Source organism: Barbus barbus (assembly GCF_936440315.1).
Source record: "Barbus barbus genome assembly, chromosome: 14".
NCBI lineage: Eukaryota > Metazoa > Chordata > Actinopteri > Cypriniformes > Cyprinidae > Barbus > Barbus barbus.
The window spans coordinates 18242933-18260684 of NC_136742.1; the positions used below are offsets into that span (position 1 = coordinate 18242933).

Here is a 17752-nt window from a genome sequence, read left to right on the forward strand (position 1 = left end):
CTTCTAAATGTAAATTAGACAACAAGGTTCATGTAAATGTTTTGGGAGTCATAAAAAAGTGCATTTCTATGGACGGTCACTTGAACGTGTAATATAGGCCCACCAACGTGTAATCAAATGCTGTCATCATCTTTGCGCTTGCTTATGATAATGGGAGCTTATTGGGTGAGATGTTATCCTAATGGGGCATAATTGCTCTAGTAAGTGCCATCGTTACAATTTCTCCCTATATCTCATAGTCAATTATACCTGTTCAGTTAACGCCATTATCTTTGTTATCTTATCATTGGTGCCGTATGACCAATCAGCGACTGATGACTGACTGGGAAAGAAGCACTTTTTTATAAATGCTTTCACTGTCAAAGAGAAAAACTGTACTCTGAAGAAATAATAAAAGGGCCATTGATGAGAATCTGCATTAGGAAGGCTCCTGAAATTTATGAAAGTTACTGTAAGACAGTTGCAGATTTGAAGAGCAGAAGTAAAGCAATTGTTTTAAAACAACTACATTCAGGAATGACTGTTGGTTTGTGAAGCCGCATTAGTTTCAAGTTGCCATTGAATGGAAGTAGCAACAGATCTTTTGTGATATACATAGGATAGTAAAGTGCCCATCGAATCAGAATCACGCTGGAAGTAGTCGGTCATCTGGGGACTTTTTGCATACTCTTCTATGATTACAGTGAATTTGAACATACTTCTTTTGTCACATACTGTTTTTTGCCTACTATGTAGTTGGGAAGTATGCGATTTCAGATGCAGCCATAGACATACAGGTACATCTCAAAAAATTTGAATATGAATGATGTCTTATGCGCAGAGAATCGGCTTTAAAAGACGAGAGCGCAGCATTCACATTCAAAGACACCCGTAGCGCATTTACTTTGAAATACAATGAAAAAGTACGCAGTGGAATGAAAAATGCATTCTGAGTGAATGACCCTACTAAAAGGTAGCCTACTTAGCAAATACAGATGGCAGAGTAGCCTATAATAAAACAAAATGGCATCTAATTAGAAAATCTGACATCCAGGAAATAACATGTCTTAGGGCAGCAGTTTTACCACAAATACAGTCTACAGAGAAATGATACCACCACAACCACCAGAAATACTTAATTACAATGAAACACATTGCGACCGATTCCCTGACATAACATTCATTGCGGCCCATTTAACAGATGCATCATTTTAAGTTTAACAAATTGAACAGCAACAAACAATACAGCAAAATAATCAACTAACTACGATAATATAGCCCTCTATTAAACATTAAAAAATTATTTCATCATACATTTAGCTTAGTCAGTAGTGCTGCATAATGCCTGCATTTAGTTGAACCGCTTGCGGGAAGTTTGTGTGTCAGATGTAACAATTAAAATGCGACTTTGTGAAACAGACTGTCCTAAATTGTTGCTATAGTAGCATCATATTAATGCAAGAAAGCCTATTCATTTGGCAATTATGTTTTTTAAATAAACCATTATATTTCATAAATAAAATCTATTTTCACACTCATCTTGAGTGAGCCGGCCCTGATGCCACGCCGCATTGATGCAGTAATTCATGCAAAAGGAGGCCCAACCTTGCATAGAGTACATAGAAATTAACATACTTTTCAGAAGCCTGACATTTCTGTTTAAAATATCCTTTTTTTATTGATCTTTGGGTTTTTATTATCTGTAAGCCATAATCATCAAAATTTCAAGAAATAAAGGCTTTAAATACGCAACACGTCCAATGTGTGAAACTTGTAAGTTGTAGTAACCGTGATGCAACGTGGCGCTGCCACTGCCATATTTTGACATTTTGATTAGATAATCATCAAGTGTTCTCAAATGGAAGCAAATAAAGTGTCAGAGTATACATGCAATATACAAATGTATGTGATTTCAATGCTATGGACATGGCACATTTTTATTCCAGTTCAGACACCTGACGTTAAAGTACCTTATATTGAGCCAGTTCATCGTTTTATGTGAACAGGATTAATTTGCATTACTAATTAGAGTTTCTTAAGTATTTTGTGACATGCATAATTTGTTTTTAATGAGGTTTTTTAAAATGAAGTACACTTCCATTGAGGGATGGAACAGGTTTCATAGGGATGGGATGTAAACAGATGTTTTGATGAGGAGACTGCTGGTTGCATGAATATGCAAAGAGGTGAATAAATGAGGGTTTTCTTGAAGGCAGTGTTGGGGGCAGCCCTTGTGTGGATGAGACATTGACTTGCAGATGGTAAATGAGACCATTTACCAAAGGCGATGTACTTTTTAAACTCTGTTTGGTATCATACTTTATTTTCCATTACGAAAAAGAGATGGAGAAACAGAATTGTGTCATAGCTGTCAAGTTGGTCTCTACCACTTGATATTGTCTCATCAAGTTCACACATTTTTACTATCACTTGGCATAATAAAAGTACAATAATACACTGACAATATGACACTGAAGACTGGAGTAATGGCTTCTGAAAATTCTGTTTTGACATCACAGGAATAAATCACATTTTAAAATATATTCAAAAAGAAAACAGTTCTTTTAAATTTGTAATTATAATTCACAATATTACTGTTTTTATTATATTTTTGATCAAATAAATGCAGTCTTAGTGAGCGTAAGATACTTTTTTTTAGAAACATTAAAGGAATAGTTCACCCAAAAATAAAAATTTGCTGAAAATTTACTTACCCTTTTGGAGAAATTTAGTATTATATAACTTGCTCACCAATGGATCCTCTATGAGAGTTTAAACAGCGGATAAAAACATCACAATAATTGACATGCCCCCCAGCCGATCGATTAATGTCCTGTGAAATGAAAAGCTGCATGTTTGTAAGAAACAAATAAATTATTAAGTCATTTTAATGTTAAACGCCACTTCTGGGAAAAATGCAGGTATATAATCCATAATAAAGCTTCCTCCAGTGAAAAAGTCAATCCTTTTTGTCCTCTCACACCAAAAGCCAAACAGTTTTAAATATTTTTTAGTTGTAAACAGTGCTTGATCGTTCATATTTCTCTTCTGATTTAGACAAGATGACTTTTTCACTGGAGAAAGCAATATCATGGTTGAAGTACTTACAAGTATTTTAGCTGGAAGCAACAGTTTAAAGTTAAAAACGTCTTAATGAATTTGTTTCTTACAAGCGCACAGCTTTCCAATTCACAAGATGTTAATTGATAGACTGGAGTCGAGTGGATTACTTGTGGATTATTGTGATGTTATTATCAGCTGTTCCAATAAAGAAACAAACTCATCTACATCTTGGATGGCCTGAGGGTGAGTAAAATGCATTTGTTTGAAGACAATTTGCATGACATTTTAAATATCTTCTTTCTTGTCTTTAATGTCTTAAGCATCTTATCATTTTAAAGTTTACATCATCAGAACTTGTTGGCATTTTTTAAATAAGCTGCTCATTCCTAGACTTCTGATAGGACATCCAGTCTTCCCCTGACCTCCAGCACACAAAGCACTCAGTCTGTTGCTATGCTTATGAGGATGAATCGCAATTGTTTGTGTGAAGTGATTTATGACACTGCTCTGCGAGTATGTAGAATTGTTTCTGAGTTGAGTCAGTTGTGATCTGACTTCATACCAGAAGCCTTGTCTAGAGGGTTACGAGAACGTGAAGTGATCAAGTGATAGGACCAGTCAAGTTTGATAATTTTCATATTCCTGAGAAAAGCAGGTAATTATTATTTTTTTTTGATGTACTAAAATAAAAATAAAAAAACGTCTTAGGTTATGTATGTAACCCCAGTTCCTCGAATGAACGAGACGCTGCGTCAGGAGACGCTTTGGGAAACGCCTACAGCGTAACCGGCACTGAATACAAATGAAATTGGTTCCTTCGAGGAACTGGGGTTACATACGTAACCTAAGACGTTCCTCTTCAGGAACTCGAGCTGTGTCAGGAGACGCTTTGGGGAACGAGATACCCACGGCACCAGACTTCCAAGTCCCTGCCCTGTGTGTATCCATACGGAGCACAGCTAGGGCGAGAGAACGGAAAAACCTGGAGTGGCTCGCATGTCTAGGCCATAAAACCTGACAAAGGTCAGGGGCGTAGACCATCCCACAGCGTTGCAGATGTCCTGATAGGGACACCTGCGAGAAAGGCCTGGAGACCGCCACAATCCTCGTGGAATGAGCTCTGACTCCCATCGGCGAGGGGAGGTCAGAAGACTCATAGGCCATCTGAATGGCATCCACAATCCACCGACTGAGGGTCTGCTTGGAAGCAGGAAGACCTCTCTTAGGGGGACTGTAGCAAACAAGAAACTGGTCCGCCCTTCTCCACATGGCAGCTCTGTGGACGTATGCGTCCAGTGCTCACACTGGACACATACGATTTAGCTTTTGCTGGTCAGGCTCCCGAAAGGGAGGAGGAATAAAGGCCTGCAGTATGACAGGCTGTGGCATGACCGAAGAAACTTCGCAAAGTCCAAGTGAGAAGGGGCCACTGACAGGCCGCAAATCCCCAACTCTCTTCAGAGCCAGAAGAAACACAGTCTTCAGGGCGATCTGAGATCTCCTCAATAGGCTCGAATGGAGGCCTACAGAGAGCATCAATACCACAGCCAAGTCCCAAGGGGGGGCCCGGGACCGTACTGGAGGCCTTAGCCTCAGTGCACCATGGAGGAAACGTGTAACTAGCGGGTGTCTGCCCACTGACTGTCCACCAAGAAGGGTGTGGTAGGCCGAAATTGCCGCCACAAAAACCTTCAAGGTGGAGTGGGCTAACCCTGCGGAGAGTCGAGCCTGCAGGAACTCCAGCACTGTACCAACCGAGCAGTTAACTGGGTCGAGCTGGCGATTTCCGCACCATGAAGTGAAGAGTCTCCACTTCAGGGCGTACAGTCTCCTCGTAGAGGGAGCTCTGGATTGGAGAATGGTCTCAACAACCTCGGTTGAGGGACCGGAAGCTATGAGCCGTGCCTCCTCAGGGGCCACACCCACAGCTTCCACAACTCCGGGCGGGGATGCACAAGGTGCCTCCTGCCTGTGAGAGGAGATCCCTCCTGACTGGAATCTCCCATGGAGAGCCGTCGAGGAGGGAAATCAGGTCCGAGAACCATACTCGGCCCGGCCAGAACAGGGCTACTAATAGCAGCCGGAGTCCGTCCCGGCGCACTCTCTGCAGAACTCCGGGGAGCAGAGCAATCGGGGAAAAGGCGTACAGACGAAGCCTCGGCCACGTCTGTACCATGGCATCCAGCCCCTCGGAGCTGGATGACGTAGAGTGTACCAGAGGGGACATTGCGCTGTCTGAGTAGCGAAGAGGTCCACCTGAGCCTGGCCAAACACTCTCCAGATCTGCTTCACCACCTCGGTGTGAAGCATCCATTCTCTGGATAACAGCCCCTGCCTCGAGAGGATGTCTGCTCCCACATTGAGATGCTAACTCAGACACTCAGAAGGGAGCGGCATGCTCAAAGGTGACCCTCAAAGTTGAGGGGAGCAATGCCAGCTCGACCAACCAGGAGAGCTCGGTCTCATAGCCCACACAAGGATCTGGTGCGCCAGCCTGTACAGGGGGTCTGTACAGACCACCGATGTGTTGTCGGTGCGAACTAACACATGGCAACCTCTTAGGTCTGGGAGAAAGTATATCAGAGCCTGAAACACGGCCAGCATCTCGAGCCTGAGCACTTGCCAAGCGAGATGATGACCCCTCCACAGACCATGGGCAGGGTGGCCACTCATGACCGCTCCCCAACCGGTGAAGGATGCGTCCGTCGCTAGCGTACGCGGCGACACGGAGCTCCCAACACCGGGCCCTGGGACAAGAGCCAAGGTTGTCTCCACATGTCTAAGGCACGTAGGCATCGCCGCGTGACCTTGATTATGCGAAGCGGGTTTCCCCTCGGGGAGAACCCCTTGGTCTTGAGCCACCACTGTAGGGGTCTCATGTACAGCAGGCCAATAGGTATCACGTTGGACGCAGCTGCCACCAGACCCAGCAGTATCTGAAACTGCTTGACAGTGAGTGACTGGCCTTCTTTCACCCTCCTGACTTTCGTGAGGATTGACTCGATCCGAGCAGGAGACATACGTGTCTGCACCGTGGTCGAATCCCCACCATCCCCAGATAAGTGGTCCTCTGTAATGGAGAAAGCACACTTTTCTTGGGGTTCAGTCTTAACCCCAACACTTTTAAGTGAGCGAGAACAACACCTCAATGTTGAGCCGCCCTCCGCTCTGATTGAGCGAAAATCAACCAATAGTCGATGTAATTGAGTATGCGGGCGCCCCGTAGCCGCAGTGGAGCTAACGCGGCGCCCACACACTCGTAAAAGTGCGGGGTGAGAGTGCTAGGCCGAAGGGAAGTACCCGATATTGGTAAGCTTTGCCCCCAAAAGCAAACCTCAGGAACTTCCTGTGAGTGGGAAGGATGGAGATATGGAAGTATGCGTCTTTTAGATCTACGTGTCAAACCAGTCCTCAGACTTGATCTGAGATACTTACCTGAGCATCTTGAACTTCAGTGTTGCTGACTGAGCGGTTCAATTGATGCAGATCTAAAATGGGACGCAATCCTCCATCCTCCTTGGAACTATGAAGTACCGGCTGTAGAACCCGGACTCTCTTCGTAAGGAGGACCCACCTCGATGGCTTCCTTCCTTAAGAGAGTATCTACCTCTTGTTCCATTACCAGAGCCTGCTCGGGGCCCACTAACATGGAATTCACCCCGTTGAATTGAGGCGGACGAGAATTGAACTGGATTCTGTAGCCTCTCTCTACAGTTCGCAGGACCCATCGAGACACATTTGGCAGTAGGGCTGGGTAAAAAATATAGATTCTCCGATTTTAATCGATCTTCAGTTTAACGCAATATCCTCTTACGCTTCACGTAAGAGGATATGAATATTCACCTCTCGTCCTGAAGGTGTCACTATCTATAGATATACTTACCTGGCAGGGGAGACACCATGATCAAGAAGGCGGTTCACCCAGGGCGAGGCTTGGCCACGGTGTGTGTGTTCACTGCTGTGTGTGTGCACGTTGGATGGGTTAAATGCAGAGCACGAATTCCGAGTATGGGTCACCATACTTGGCTGAATGTCACTTCACTTATCTTTCGAATTGCTCCACTAAAAAAAACAACTGTGTGCACCCTATTATTAATGTAGATGTGTATTTCAGTAATAAACTTAAGTAGGAGAGTTTCAGTTACCAGCATTTATATCAAAATATGGATGCCATGTCTGCAAAACTAACATTTTAAATGAAATATTGATAGCTAATCGATATCGAATCGAATCGAAACCATAAAAATAAGAATCGAATAGAATCGCAGAATTGGTCACAATACCCAGCCCTATTTGGCAGTAGTTTCCACACTGCGAAATAGTCTACTAAGGGAACCAGTCTCTTGAGACTGGCCTCTGGTGTAACCGGAGCGGCTAGTTCGGTGCCCTGGAATGGCACACCGGCAGGGAACGGCCGGACTAGCAGCTCCAGAGACCCCCGAAGGGGTGGCGAGCATCTCAGCTACGCTACGATACCGGGCGGAAGAGACTGAGATATGTGCTCGCTGGAGACCGCTGCGCCCTGAAGCACCATAGGTGGCAGGGTTGGCTGTGTGCTGCTGCGATCGTCGCTCTACCCCAGCGGGGGCTACCCTCATAAGCCCTGATCCCAATCACATCCGGGCTTCTTGGCCGAAGACCTCTTCACCTGCTTGGCTGGGAGGTCCTTGACAGCGCACCCTTCTTACCGTCCCGACCCGCTCCAGCGGGGGCGAGCTTGCCTATACGAGGAGCCAGCACGCGGCAGGGGCTGCTCTCGCCCAGCAGCCCCTTGAGCTAGAGAGCGGCAAGGGAGAAACCGCTGGAACGCCGCCACCTGCCTCCCGAACCAAAAAAGGCCAGAAGGCAAAGTGGGGCGTCCAGAAGAAAGACCCTGTCGCGTTTTTTTTTTAAATTCAACAGGGTCAACCAAAGATGCCTCTCCACCGCCACTAGGGCTGCCACAGATCGCCTTGACGGTCTCCTTGGCGGTGCGGAGAGACAAATCAGCGAAGTTAACGGATGTCCTCCGCACTAAATCCCTCGCCCTCATACAACTCCTTGAGCAGGTCAGCCTGGCATGCCCGCAACACCACCATGGTGTGCAGACATAAGCCGGCCCGACCTGCTGCCGCGTACCCCTTGCCTTCAGAGACGACGCAGTGTCAGGGGACAGATAGCTCGCAAGCGTCTGTTCCACATGCGGCATCGCTCTGTAACCGCGCTCACTCGTCCCCATCACATTACTGTAGTAATCGAATGAGGGGACGAAGAGGCGGGCCGAATTGTTTTCCCTATGACCTCGACACCTCAGTGTGGAGGTTGGGGAAAAAAAGGCAGGCTCCGATGTGGAGGTGAGTCTGAAACTGCAGAAAACGCTCGTATAACCCTCTCTGCAGTTCGACAAGCCACTCCACTAGCTCCTCATATTGGGGTGACAGAGTGGGTGCAACATGCTCGACGCTTCCCATGTCAACCTCCTCGGAGGAAGACACGAGAAATGCCGATGCCGCTGCCCGAGGGGAAGTAACCGCAAGGCGGGCTTCCGAACTCGAGGAGCGGTCATGGGATCTGACAGGTGAGGATGGAGATAGAGACTCGCTCGTCTCCGATCCCTCCATCAGATCCCGATGCGAACCCCACGAGTGCTGCCCTCGCTCCGCTTCAGCGGAAGCGGGGCAGCGCCGCGGGGAACGCCAAACACACACAAGCTGTGTGTATCCCCCGCACACAAAAAACGTTTGCAGGGAGGAACACACAGCTCGTATTGCGCTTCTCCCATATTCCAAGCCTTAAACTGGCTCTTCTTAGACATAGCTAAAGACAGACAACAGTAAATAAGACTGACAGAAACACAGAGCGCTAGCTGAATGACAGAAAAGCTGACGCCGGTTTCACCGCACGTGTTTTTATACCACCTCGCCCGTGACGTCCCTCCCATCCATTGGACAGATTTCATTGGTATTCAGAGCCGGTTACGCTGTAGGCGTTCCCCAAAGCGTCTCCTGACGTAGCTCGAGTTCCTGAAGAGGAACTTACATTAGGATTGAATTGTGGGTAAAAGTAAAAAGATCTTGAGATCATTCAGTTAATAAACAGTTTACATTTTACAAATCTCTGTTGTGGCGAGGCTGTTGAATTTCCCAGGGTTCTGTTTTGTCCTATAATATAATTTAAATCCAACTTTTATTTCCAGCTGTTTGAAGTGTGCAGGTGCCTTTAATGTAACAATATTTTGGCAAATGTGTTTCAGCATGTATAATTTATATAACACATTAAAATGAAAACTTGATGTGTTGCACTGGAGGTTGTTTTTATATAAATGAGCATGTTGTAGAATAGATAAGTGAGAAATCTGCTCTTTGTTTTAAGAATGTGAAAGCCTAAAAAGGTGAAGGCTGAAAGGTTGGATGACCACAAGACATGTCCAAATCCAATGTATGTGTGTCCTCTTGTCTGCTAAGATTTTGGTTGGTTTTTGAAGGGAGCAGATAGATTCACTGCTTACTGTATGATGACCTACAATTTTGTGCGTGGGCCTTGGCAGTTGGTCAAAAAAGAGGTTTGACGGAGCTGTTGAATGGATTACATTTACGAATATATGTCAATTTATTCTTTCAAATATAATTTAAACATGCTTTTGATAGAAGTCTTTAACTGATGTATGGGATTGGGATTGTTTAATCAACTTTCAAATCTGCTGTAAAATGCAGCTAAAAGAATGCCTCTTATTGAACATTTTGTATTTTATTTTTGCACACATTTTAAAACACTTCACAAGTGATCTATTCCATTCTATTGTGCCTCACAATTTTGAAATGCAAGGGTGCTCTGCATGTGAACGGCCCATATTATGTGTTCAGAACTTTTTGTAATATGAATCTTCTCAAACTTCCTGCATTCTAGTCACTCTTATGTGCCCTTTTACTGTGCTCTGTCATGCACACTGGATTTCACCCAACCTTTGTGACAGTCCTTACTTATTCCGTGCCTGTCTTCCTTCCATTTCCTGTTACTCTCCTCTTTTTCCTTCAGTACCCTCATCATCTGTCTGTTACCTAACAGAACAGAAAATTTTAGTTCGCCAGCAATTTTCCCCTCTGTGGAGCATGGAAGAAGTGTTCGAAGGAAGGCCTCAATTCTCTCTTAGCCTTATATCTAGTACTGCATCATAGTCAACAACCTCCGTGATCCTATCTTTTATTTATCTGTGTCAGTATGTCACACTCCTCTTTGTTTAAGCTAATGCTTTATTTATTCACTTTTGTGGACAGAGATAGGTAGTCCATCACTGCTAATACATTTCTGATTTATCGCAGGTGTAGTTAAAGATCCTATAATTGACATACATTTCACTCCCCATTGTGCCTTTTAGGGTCACTATTGGTGGAGGGGTGCAAGTCTGTAATGTTGTTTTCATCCAAAAGTGTGCACTCATCCTCACCCCTTTGTCCCATCTATCAGAATGCAATGGCTACTGCGAGCACATGTGAGGTGGGACTCAGAGGGCACGGGCTCATAGGAAGCCATTGACTCATGAATAACCTCTATGTGTTTGCCTAGGAAGACACCAGAAGCCACAGACACAATAAAGCAGACAGACAGCAGCCTGGCTTTAAATCTCTATACAAAGGAAGGACCTCTCCAATAGCGCTGTGGTGTGACTAGCACTTAACAAGTGCAGCTTGTGTCTGTTGAGTGGGTGGATGGACTAACATACGCCACGTTTGTGCTTGCGTTCGTGTCATCTGGTTATTTTGCATTCTGCAGCTGTCATTTTGCATTTTTACGACTCGCAGTGTTTAAATGTACATGCATAAAGGCTGCCGAGGACACATGTTTACTGAACTGCTTCAAAAGCAATTAATGACTAGACTCTTCATGTTTCTAATAAAGATGCAGAGTAAAACCATTAACAGAAAATGCAAATATCCCAAATCAAATTAAGTATGTCAGCTGACTCTGAATTCTGATTGGATGAGTAGCTTTCAAAGCAGCTGTAAAATGAAAATAAACACACACCTGTAATCGCACATTTTGTATGAATACACAGAGTTGGTATGAATGAACTATATTACTTGGTGGAAGAATAGTTTTATTTTATTATTTAAAAATGTTTTTGTGTGTAGACTGATACTGTGTGATTTTGTGTATGAAAGTTGGTGTAAACCATATATTTGGTGTAAGAATTTTAATTAAATTATTTAATTTAATTTGATTATTTTTCATTTAATTAAATTTTTAATTAAATTTTTATTTTTATCTTGTAACAAGCATTTAAGTGACTACTGTCTTTCTGCAATTTATTTTTCTATACTTATGACTTTATTTTAACATCTGTTCTGTTCAGTTTCAACTAATTCATATTCAGTTTCAATAGCTCTATCAGTAAAATTTTCTGGATTCTCAGTGTTGATCATAATATTATTGGTTTTCTAGGCTATATCCCCTATAGCACTTCCTTGTAAAGATGTTAGCCAAGTCTGCTTAAATTAATAAGTGTAAAGTCTTATGCCCACAGGCAGCTCTAACAGGTTGGAGGGGCTGTCTGCATGCAGACTGAAGTTGAAGCAGATTGCAGGCATCTGGCATGCCAATGTTGTACGCTTTCCCCTCTTAGAGAGTGAACCTGCTGTAGAAGTCCTCCAGTCCCAGACAAAAGCACTTAATCATGGTATACTGTTGTGCTGAGGTCGGGGTTTTGGCCCCTGACCTTCATTTCACTCCTGCAAAATATACACTTGGGGTGTTGGCAGCATAAGTTTATTACAATCCTTAAATCAAGCTACACACTATGTTGCAATGCATGAAGTGAGAGCTTTCAGGGCTCCAAACTGCGACTAAAATGGTCGCATTTGCGACCAAAAATATTAATTTGCGAGTGAAGTTTTTGCCGAGGTCGCCACTGGCGACTATATATAATTTGCATGAAAGGACTTTTTTCCCGATTGTTTTGCGCTCACATCTTTTGTTATGTTCACGAATTAAACTTACATAAGACGATGCGCATCAAAGTTTTACTGGAAAAGAGTTTCAAACAGTCCTCGTCTCTGCCGCACACAGTCTGCTGAACGCAGTGAGAGAGACCTGAAAGGGCCTGTTTACACCTGGTCACTTCATGCATTTTCTCTGATCGGATATCTATATGATTTGTTAAAACGTTTCCCCATTTACACTTGGCTACATAAATGTGTCTTCGCACAACGGATATAAATCCGTTCTTCAATTCCCGCTTCATATGCAAATATAACGGAGTTCACGTCAATGAAAGCAATGGATAATTTTATTAATTATCAGCTAATTTCAATATCAAGAGAGCGCGCGGCATCAGCACTGGAAAGATAGGCTAGTCTCGCTACTTTTAATGAAGAAGATTGTGTGTTGAGCGTCTGCGACTTACTTTCAGGTTCATTCAGTTTGCGCGTCGCTTGCTGAAGAAATACTCCGCTACTCATCCGCGGTGATGCTTGTTGCATTTCGCTGTCATATCTGACTATAACATGCCATATAGCCTATAAAACGCTCTCACACGTCTATTATTTTAATATTATGGGAGGAGTAAAATTACCATATGTGGTTTCAACAACCAGATGCATTTACACGTGTCCGGTCGATCTTCTTATCGAGATCTTAGTCTATATGCTGTGTTCTGTTAATGCATGGACTTCCTGTTATTTGAAGCGCACTTGCCATCCAGTAATCGCAAAAAGCTTTGTGCTGTCTTACTTTTTAATAAACAAAGTATCAGCTTTAAAATGCTACGAAATTCAAATGATGCGGTTTGGGTGCTCTTTAATGCGGACCACAAGCGCACACTTTCGGTAATATAAACACCAGTACCCCGCGTCCACACGGTCCGTGTATGCGTCCGGATCGCGCGAGCGGAGAGTATCGCACTTAATGCTCAGGCGCGATCTCTTTAGCACCTCAGTTAAAGCAGCAAGTGAACCCATTATATATTTCGATTTACTACTATAGTATGAAATGAACATGATCAAAAGGTAGGCAATAAGAGAGCCTATAGTACAACTTACTGAAATGTTTTATGTAAGAGCGCATTCAGTGTTTGTGTGTCTATATATATATATATATATATATATATATATATATATATATATATATATATACATTTAAACACATATTTATATTTATAATAACTCATTTCAGTTTTAGTTATCTTAGTTATAAAGATATGTTATCAGTATTGTATGTGAAATATGTTTTTTCTCATGAAAATGTCATTTACATATTTCAGAGGATTTTAAATGCTGGTAATTATAATATATGCCAACATGTGGCCTGTGTTGCCGCCTCTGGTTATTACTTGTATCATACTGTGTTACATATGATTGACAAGCTAATCAACTATAAATTACGATTTAAAATTATAATTTTGCTTTGTGAATGGAGAATATTTATGCACAAGCTCTGAAAATATAATCAGTCTGTTAATTTAACCAGAATGCGTGAACAAAATGCAAAACCAAGACGTTTTCAGCAGCTGTGCTGTAAAAACTTGTCATGTTGCTGACTTTCCTTGCAGGACCCGAGCTTTGCAGCCTTCCTCCTTGACAAGCTCCAGACTGTGGAATGGCCTCCGAGGGGCTGCGGTGCCCAGAGCAGCTGTGAAGTGTGTGGAACCCCCCTTCACCAACTGAGGCGCCTGGCACTCCACTCTGCCCTAGGGCTGGCGTTCGACGACATGCCTGACCTGCAGCCCGGACCCCTTTCTGGCCTGCTGCCACCACGTGTGACATCTCACAGTTCCATCTCACCCTCTGCTTCCTGGGAATGGCCCACACAGCATTCTCCAGTTTCTAGCAGTCAAAAACTCACTGGGCATCCATGTGGTCCACAGTTCAGGGAGAAAACGCAGGAAATGGGGTGGAATCAAGATGGAGCTGCGAGAGTGGGTGGCAAACGAACCTGTTTGGCCAAGGTCACTCCACTTCCTCTACATGCTCAACACTACCTGGAGGGAGTGTGGCGTGTGACAAGCACCTCAGAACGTCTTCGCTCTTTGGTAAGAAAGAGTTGCTATTCTAAAGCTATATGTTATGCAATCTGAATATTCTACTTTTGAAGTTAAAAACTATTTACTGTGAAAGTGCTGGTAAGAAAGCATCTTTCTTAGTAAGTATTTCAACCTCTTTATGATCAAGAGTGTAGAAAAGATCTGAAAAGTGGGAGGGACACAAGTGAGGTAGGTTCATGAATATTAATTATGTTGCATCAATGTAATTAATATTTAATAGACCCACTAGTCCGGTTTAAGTTGCTGAAGTGCAAGCTTTTGGAAGGGATTCATATTAAAAGCTGAATGTATTTGTCGAACATACAGTAATATTACCAAATATTATTACAATTTAAAATAACTATTTTCATATTTTTTTAAATTTAGTTTATTCCTGAGATGGCAATGCAGAATTTTCAGCAGCCATTATTACAGGTTAGTGTCACATGATCATGCAGAAATCATTCTAATTTGCTTTTTTGATATTGAGGAAACATTTTGTTTTATTGTCAATGTTGAAAACAGTTTTGCTGCTTAGTATTTTTGTGGACACCCATATTTTTTAAGGCTTCTTTGATTATTAGAATTAAAAAAAAAAACAACCTTTAAATGCAATACTGTAGAAATCTTTTGTAGCGTTATAAATGCCTTTACTGAAATTCTTGATCAATTTAATGAATCCTTGGTGAATTAAAGTATTAATTTATTTTTTTTAAATTACTGTGGTTTTGTTGATTTATTTTTTATTAATACATTTCCAAATTTCTTAAAGTGTTCAAGTGGCTATCTATCCAAATCTGAGTGAAGTTAGTTGTACAAACTGTAACTACTGTGAAAAAGTTTACAGAGATATCTCTGATGGTCCTTGGGTCCAATTAGCCACCAAGGCCACTGTCTGGGCTGTTTCTGCTGAGGGCCTTTTGGGCCACAAAGCACATCATGGTTGCATTGCAAATATACAAATCTTTGTGATTATGGCCTAGTGATTTGGTTTATGGTTTTACCTTGAGCAGAATTATTTGTTAGCTTTCATAAAGGAGTCCCTCATCGCGGGGTTTATTAGATTAGATTAGATTAGATTCAACTTTATTGTCATTTATGCAGAGTACAAGTACAGAGCTAATGAAATGCAGTTAGCATCTAACCAGAAGTGCAAGAATATAGTGTTTTATATACATATAAGTGCAGAGTAAGTGAAGATATGATTTACAGAATATACAGTGGAATTGCTATATACAGTATTGAGCAGAGTATATACAGAATATAAAATAGGAATGCAATGTAGGGATTGTATGTACATTATGAACAGAGCAATGTAGATTATATAGATTACAGATTATATATACACATTATGAACAGCAGGAACGTGAGAACAGTGGTAATAAATAAATACAGCTGGATGAGTGTGCAAAGTATTGATAGAACAATGTATTCTATGCAAAATAGCAGTAGTGCAATATTTTATAGAAATAGTTTACTGTGCTTGTACAGTAACAACTTTAAACAGTTTATAGTGTAATGACTTGAACGATGTGCAGTCTGTGCAAAATATGAGTAGTGCAAATGCATGTGTTTAAAGTACTGTGACCAGTGCAGTAATAAGCAGGTGCAGGTTAGATTGGTGGTGTGGCGTTCAGAAGTGTCACAGCCTCGGGGAAGAAGCTCTTCCTGAGCCTACTGGTGCGAGAGCGTAGGCACCTGTAACGCCTGCCGGATGGAAGGAGGGTGAAAAGTCCATGGTTAGGGTGAGAGGCATCCTTGATGATGTTTCTTGCCCTGCCCAGACAGCGCTTATAATAAATGTTCTCAATGGAAGTTAACTGGGTGCCGGTGATCCGTTGAGCAGTTTTCACCACCCGCTGGAGTGCTTTGCGGTCAGATGCGGAGCAATTGCTGTACCATACTGAGATGCAGTTCGTGAGTATGCTCTCAATGGTACAGCGGTAGAATTCCACAAGGATCCTGGGATTCAGGTGAACTTTCTTAAGGCTCCTTAAGAAGTAAAGGCGCTGCTGTGCCTTTTTGACCAGAGTAGAGGTGTTATGGGACCAGGTGAGGTCATCAGAGATGTGGATGCCAAGGAACTTGAAACTCGACACACGCTCCACTTCAGCTCCGTTGATGTAGATGGGTGTGTGTGCATGACTCCTAGTCCGCCTGAAGTCCACAATGATCTCCTTTGTCTTCTGGGTGTTTAGCTGTAGATTATTGGTGGCACACCATACAGCCAGGTGCTGCACCTCATCCCTGTAGGCTGATTCATCGTCATCCTTGATCAGACCTACCACCGTGGTGTCATCTGCAAATTTGATTATGGTGTTGGAGCCATAAACAGGAACACAGTCATGGGTGAAGAGGGAGTACAGGAGAGGGCTCAGTACGCAGCCCTGTGGCACGCCGGTGTTCAGGGTGATGATGGAGGAGGAGAGGTTATCTAATTTGACGGACTGAGGTCTGTTAGTCAGAAAATCTAGAATCCAATTACAGATGGGTGTGCTGATTCCAAGCTGGCTGAGCTTGGAGATCAGCTTGGAGGGGATTACTGTATTAAATGCAGAACTGAAGTCCATGAACAGCATTCTCACATGTGTGTTTTGACTGTCCAGGTGGGTGAGGGCAGAGTGAAGCGCTGTTGAGATGGCGTCCTCTGTTGACCTATTGTGGCGATAGGCAAATTGGAATGGGTCCAGTGTAGCAGGGAGACAGGATTTTAGGTGGGATGCAACCAGTTTCTCAAAACACTTGGCAATGATGGGGGTGAGTGCAACAGGACGGAAGTCGTTAGGGACCGAGGCAGTGGAATGTTTCGGTACTGGTACGATGGTGGAGGTTTTGAAGATAGTGGGGACAGTTGTTTGGGCCAGGGACAGATTGAAAATGTCCGTGAAGACCTCAGCTAGCTGCTCCGCACAGGCTTTAAGCACACGACCAGGTATTCCGTCAGGGCCAGCTGCCTTCCGTGCATTCACCTTACGCAAAGTGGAGTAAACGTCTGATGTGGAGAGAGTGAGAGGCAGTTCACTGGGTTGATGCTCAGCTTTGAGTGAGATCTCCTTATTATTTTGATCAAAACGAGCATAAAAGTGGTTGAGCTCGTTTGGGAGGGAGGCAGAGCTGGAGGGGGGCACAGAGTTAGGTGGTTTGTAATCCGTGATAGATTGTATGCCTTGCCACATACGCCGGGGGTCTGAAGAATTGAAGTGTTCTTCAATCTTCTGTTTGTGTGTGAGTTTGGCCTGGCAGATACCCTTCCTCAGGTTGGCTCTGGCTGAGCTGTAAGCCTCCTGGTCTCCAGACCTGAAGGCTGCATCTCTTGCTTTGAGCAGGAGGCGAACCTCTCTGTTCATCCAGGGCTTCTGATTGGGGAAGATTTTTATTTTTTTGTGTGTAGTCACTCTGCTCACACAGCTGTTGATGTGCTCCATGACAGAGTTGGTGTAAGTGTCAATGTTAATCTGAGAGTTTGTGGTGGCCTGGGCAGCAAACTCACTCCATTCTGTGAGCTGGAATTGATGTTGAAGAGTGGAGTCAGCACCTTCCAGCCAGATTTTAACAGTCCTTGTTGTAGGTTTCACACGTTTGATGACCGGGGTATACTTGGGGAGCAGGAACAAAGAGAGGTGATCAGACTGACCCAGGTGGGGGAGGGGTGTGACTTTGTAGGCATCACTCACATTAGTATAAACGTGGTCCAATGTTTTATGTCCTCTTGTAGTG

At 43.3% G+C, this 17752-nt stretch overlaps 1 protein-coding gene across 1 annotated transcript in view; it reads left to right on the forward strand.

The window, feature by feature from the left end:
* Positions 1 to 13723: 13723 nt before the first annotated feature.
* The window catches only part of LOC306880360 (kinesin-like protein KIF26A), a gene marked incomplete at its 5' end in the record, with an annotated part of 59733 nt that continues 55704 nt past the window's right edge, over positions 13724 to 17752 (forward strand). The window contains one exon of the mRNA XM_079433856.1: positions 13724 to 14044. Within this exon, the coding sequence (XP_079289982.1) occupies positions 13724 to 14044 (321 nt within the window). The remainder of the gene's footprint in view (positions 14045 to 17752) is intronic.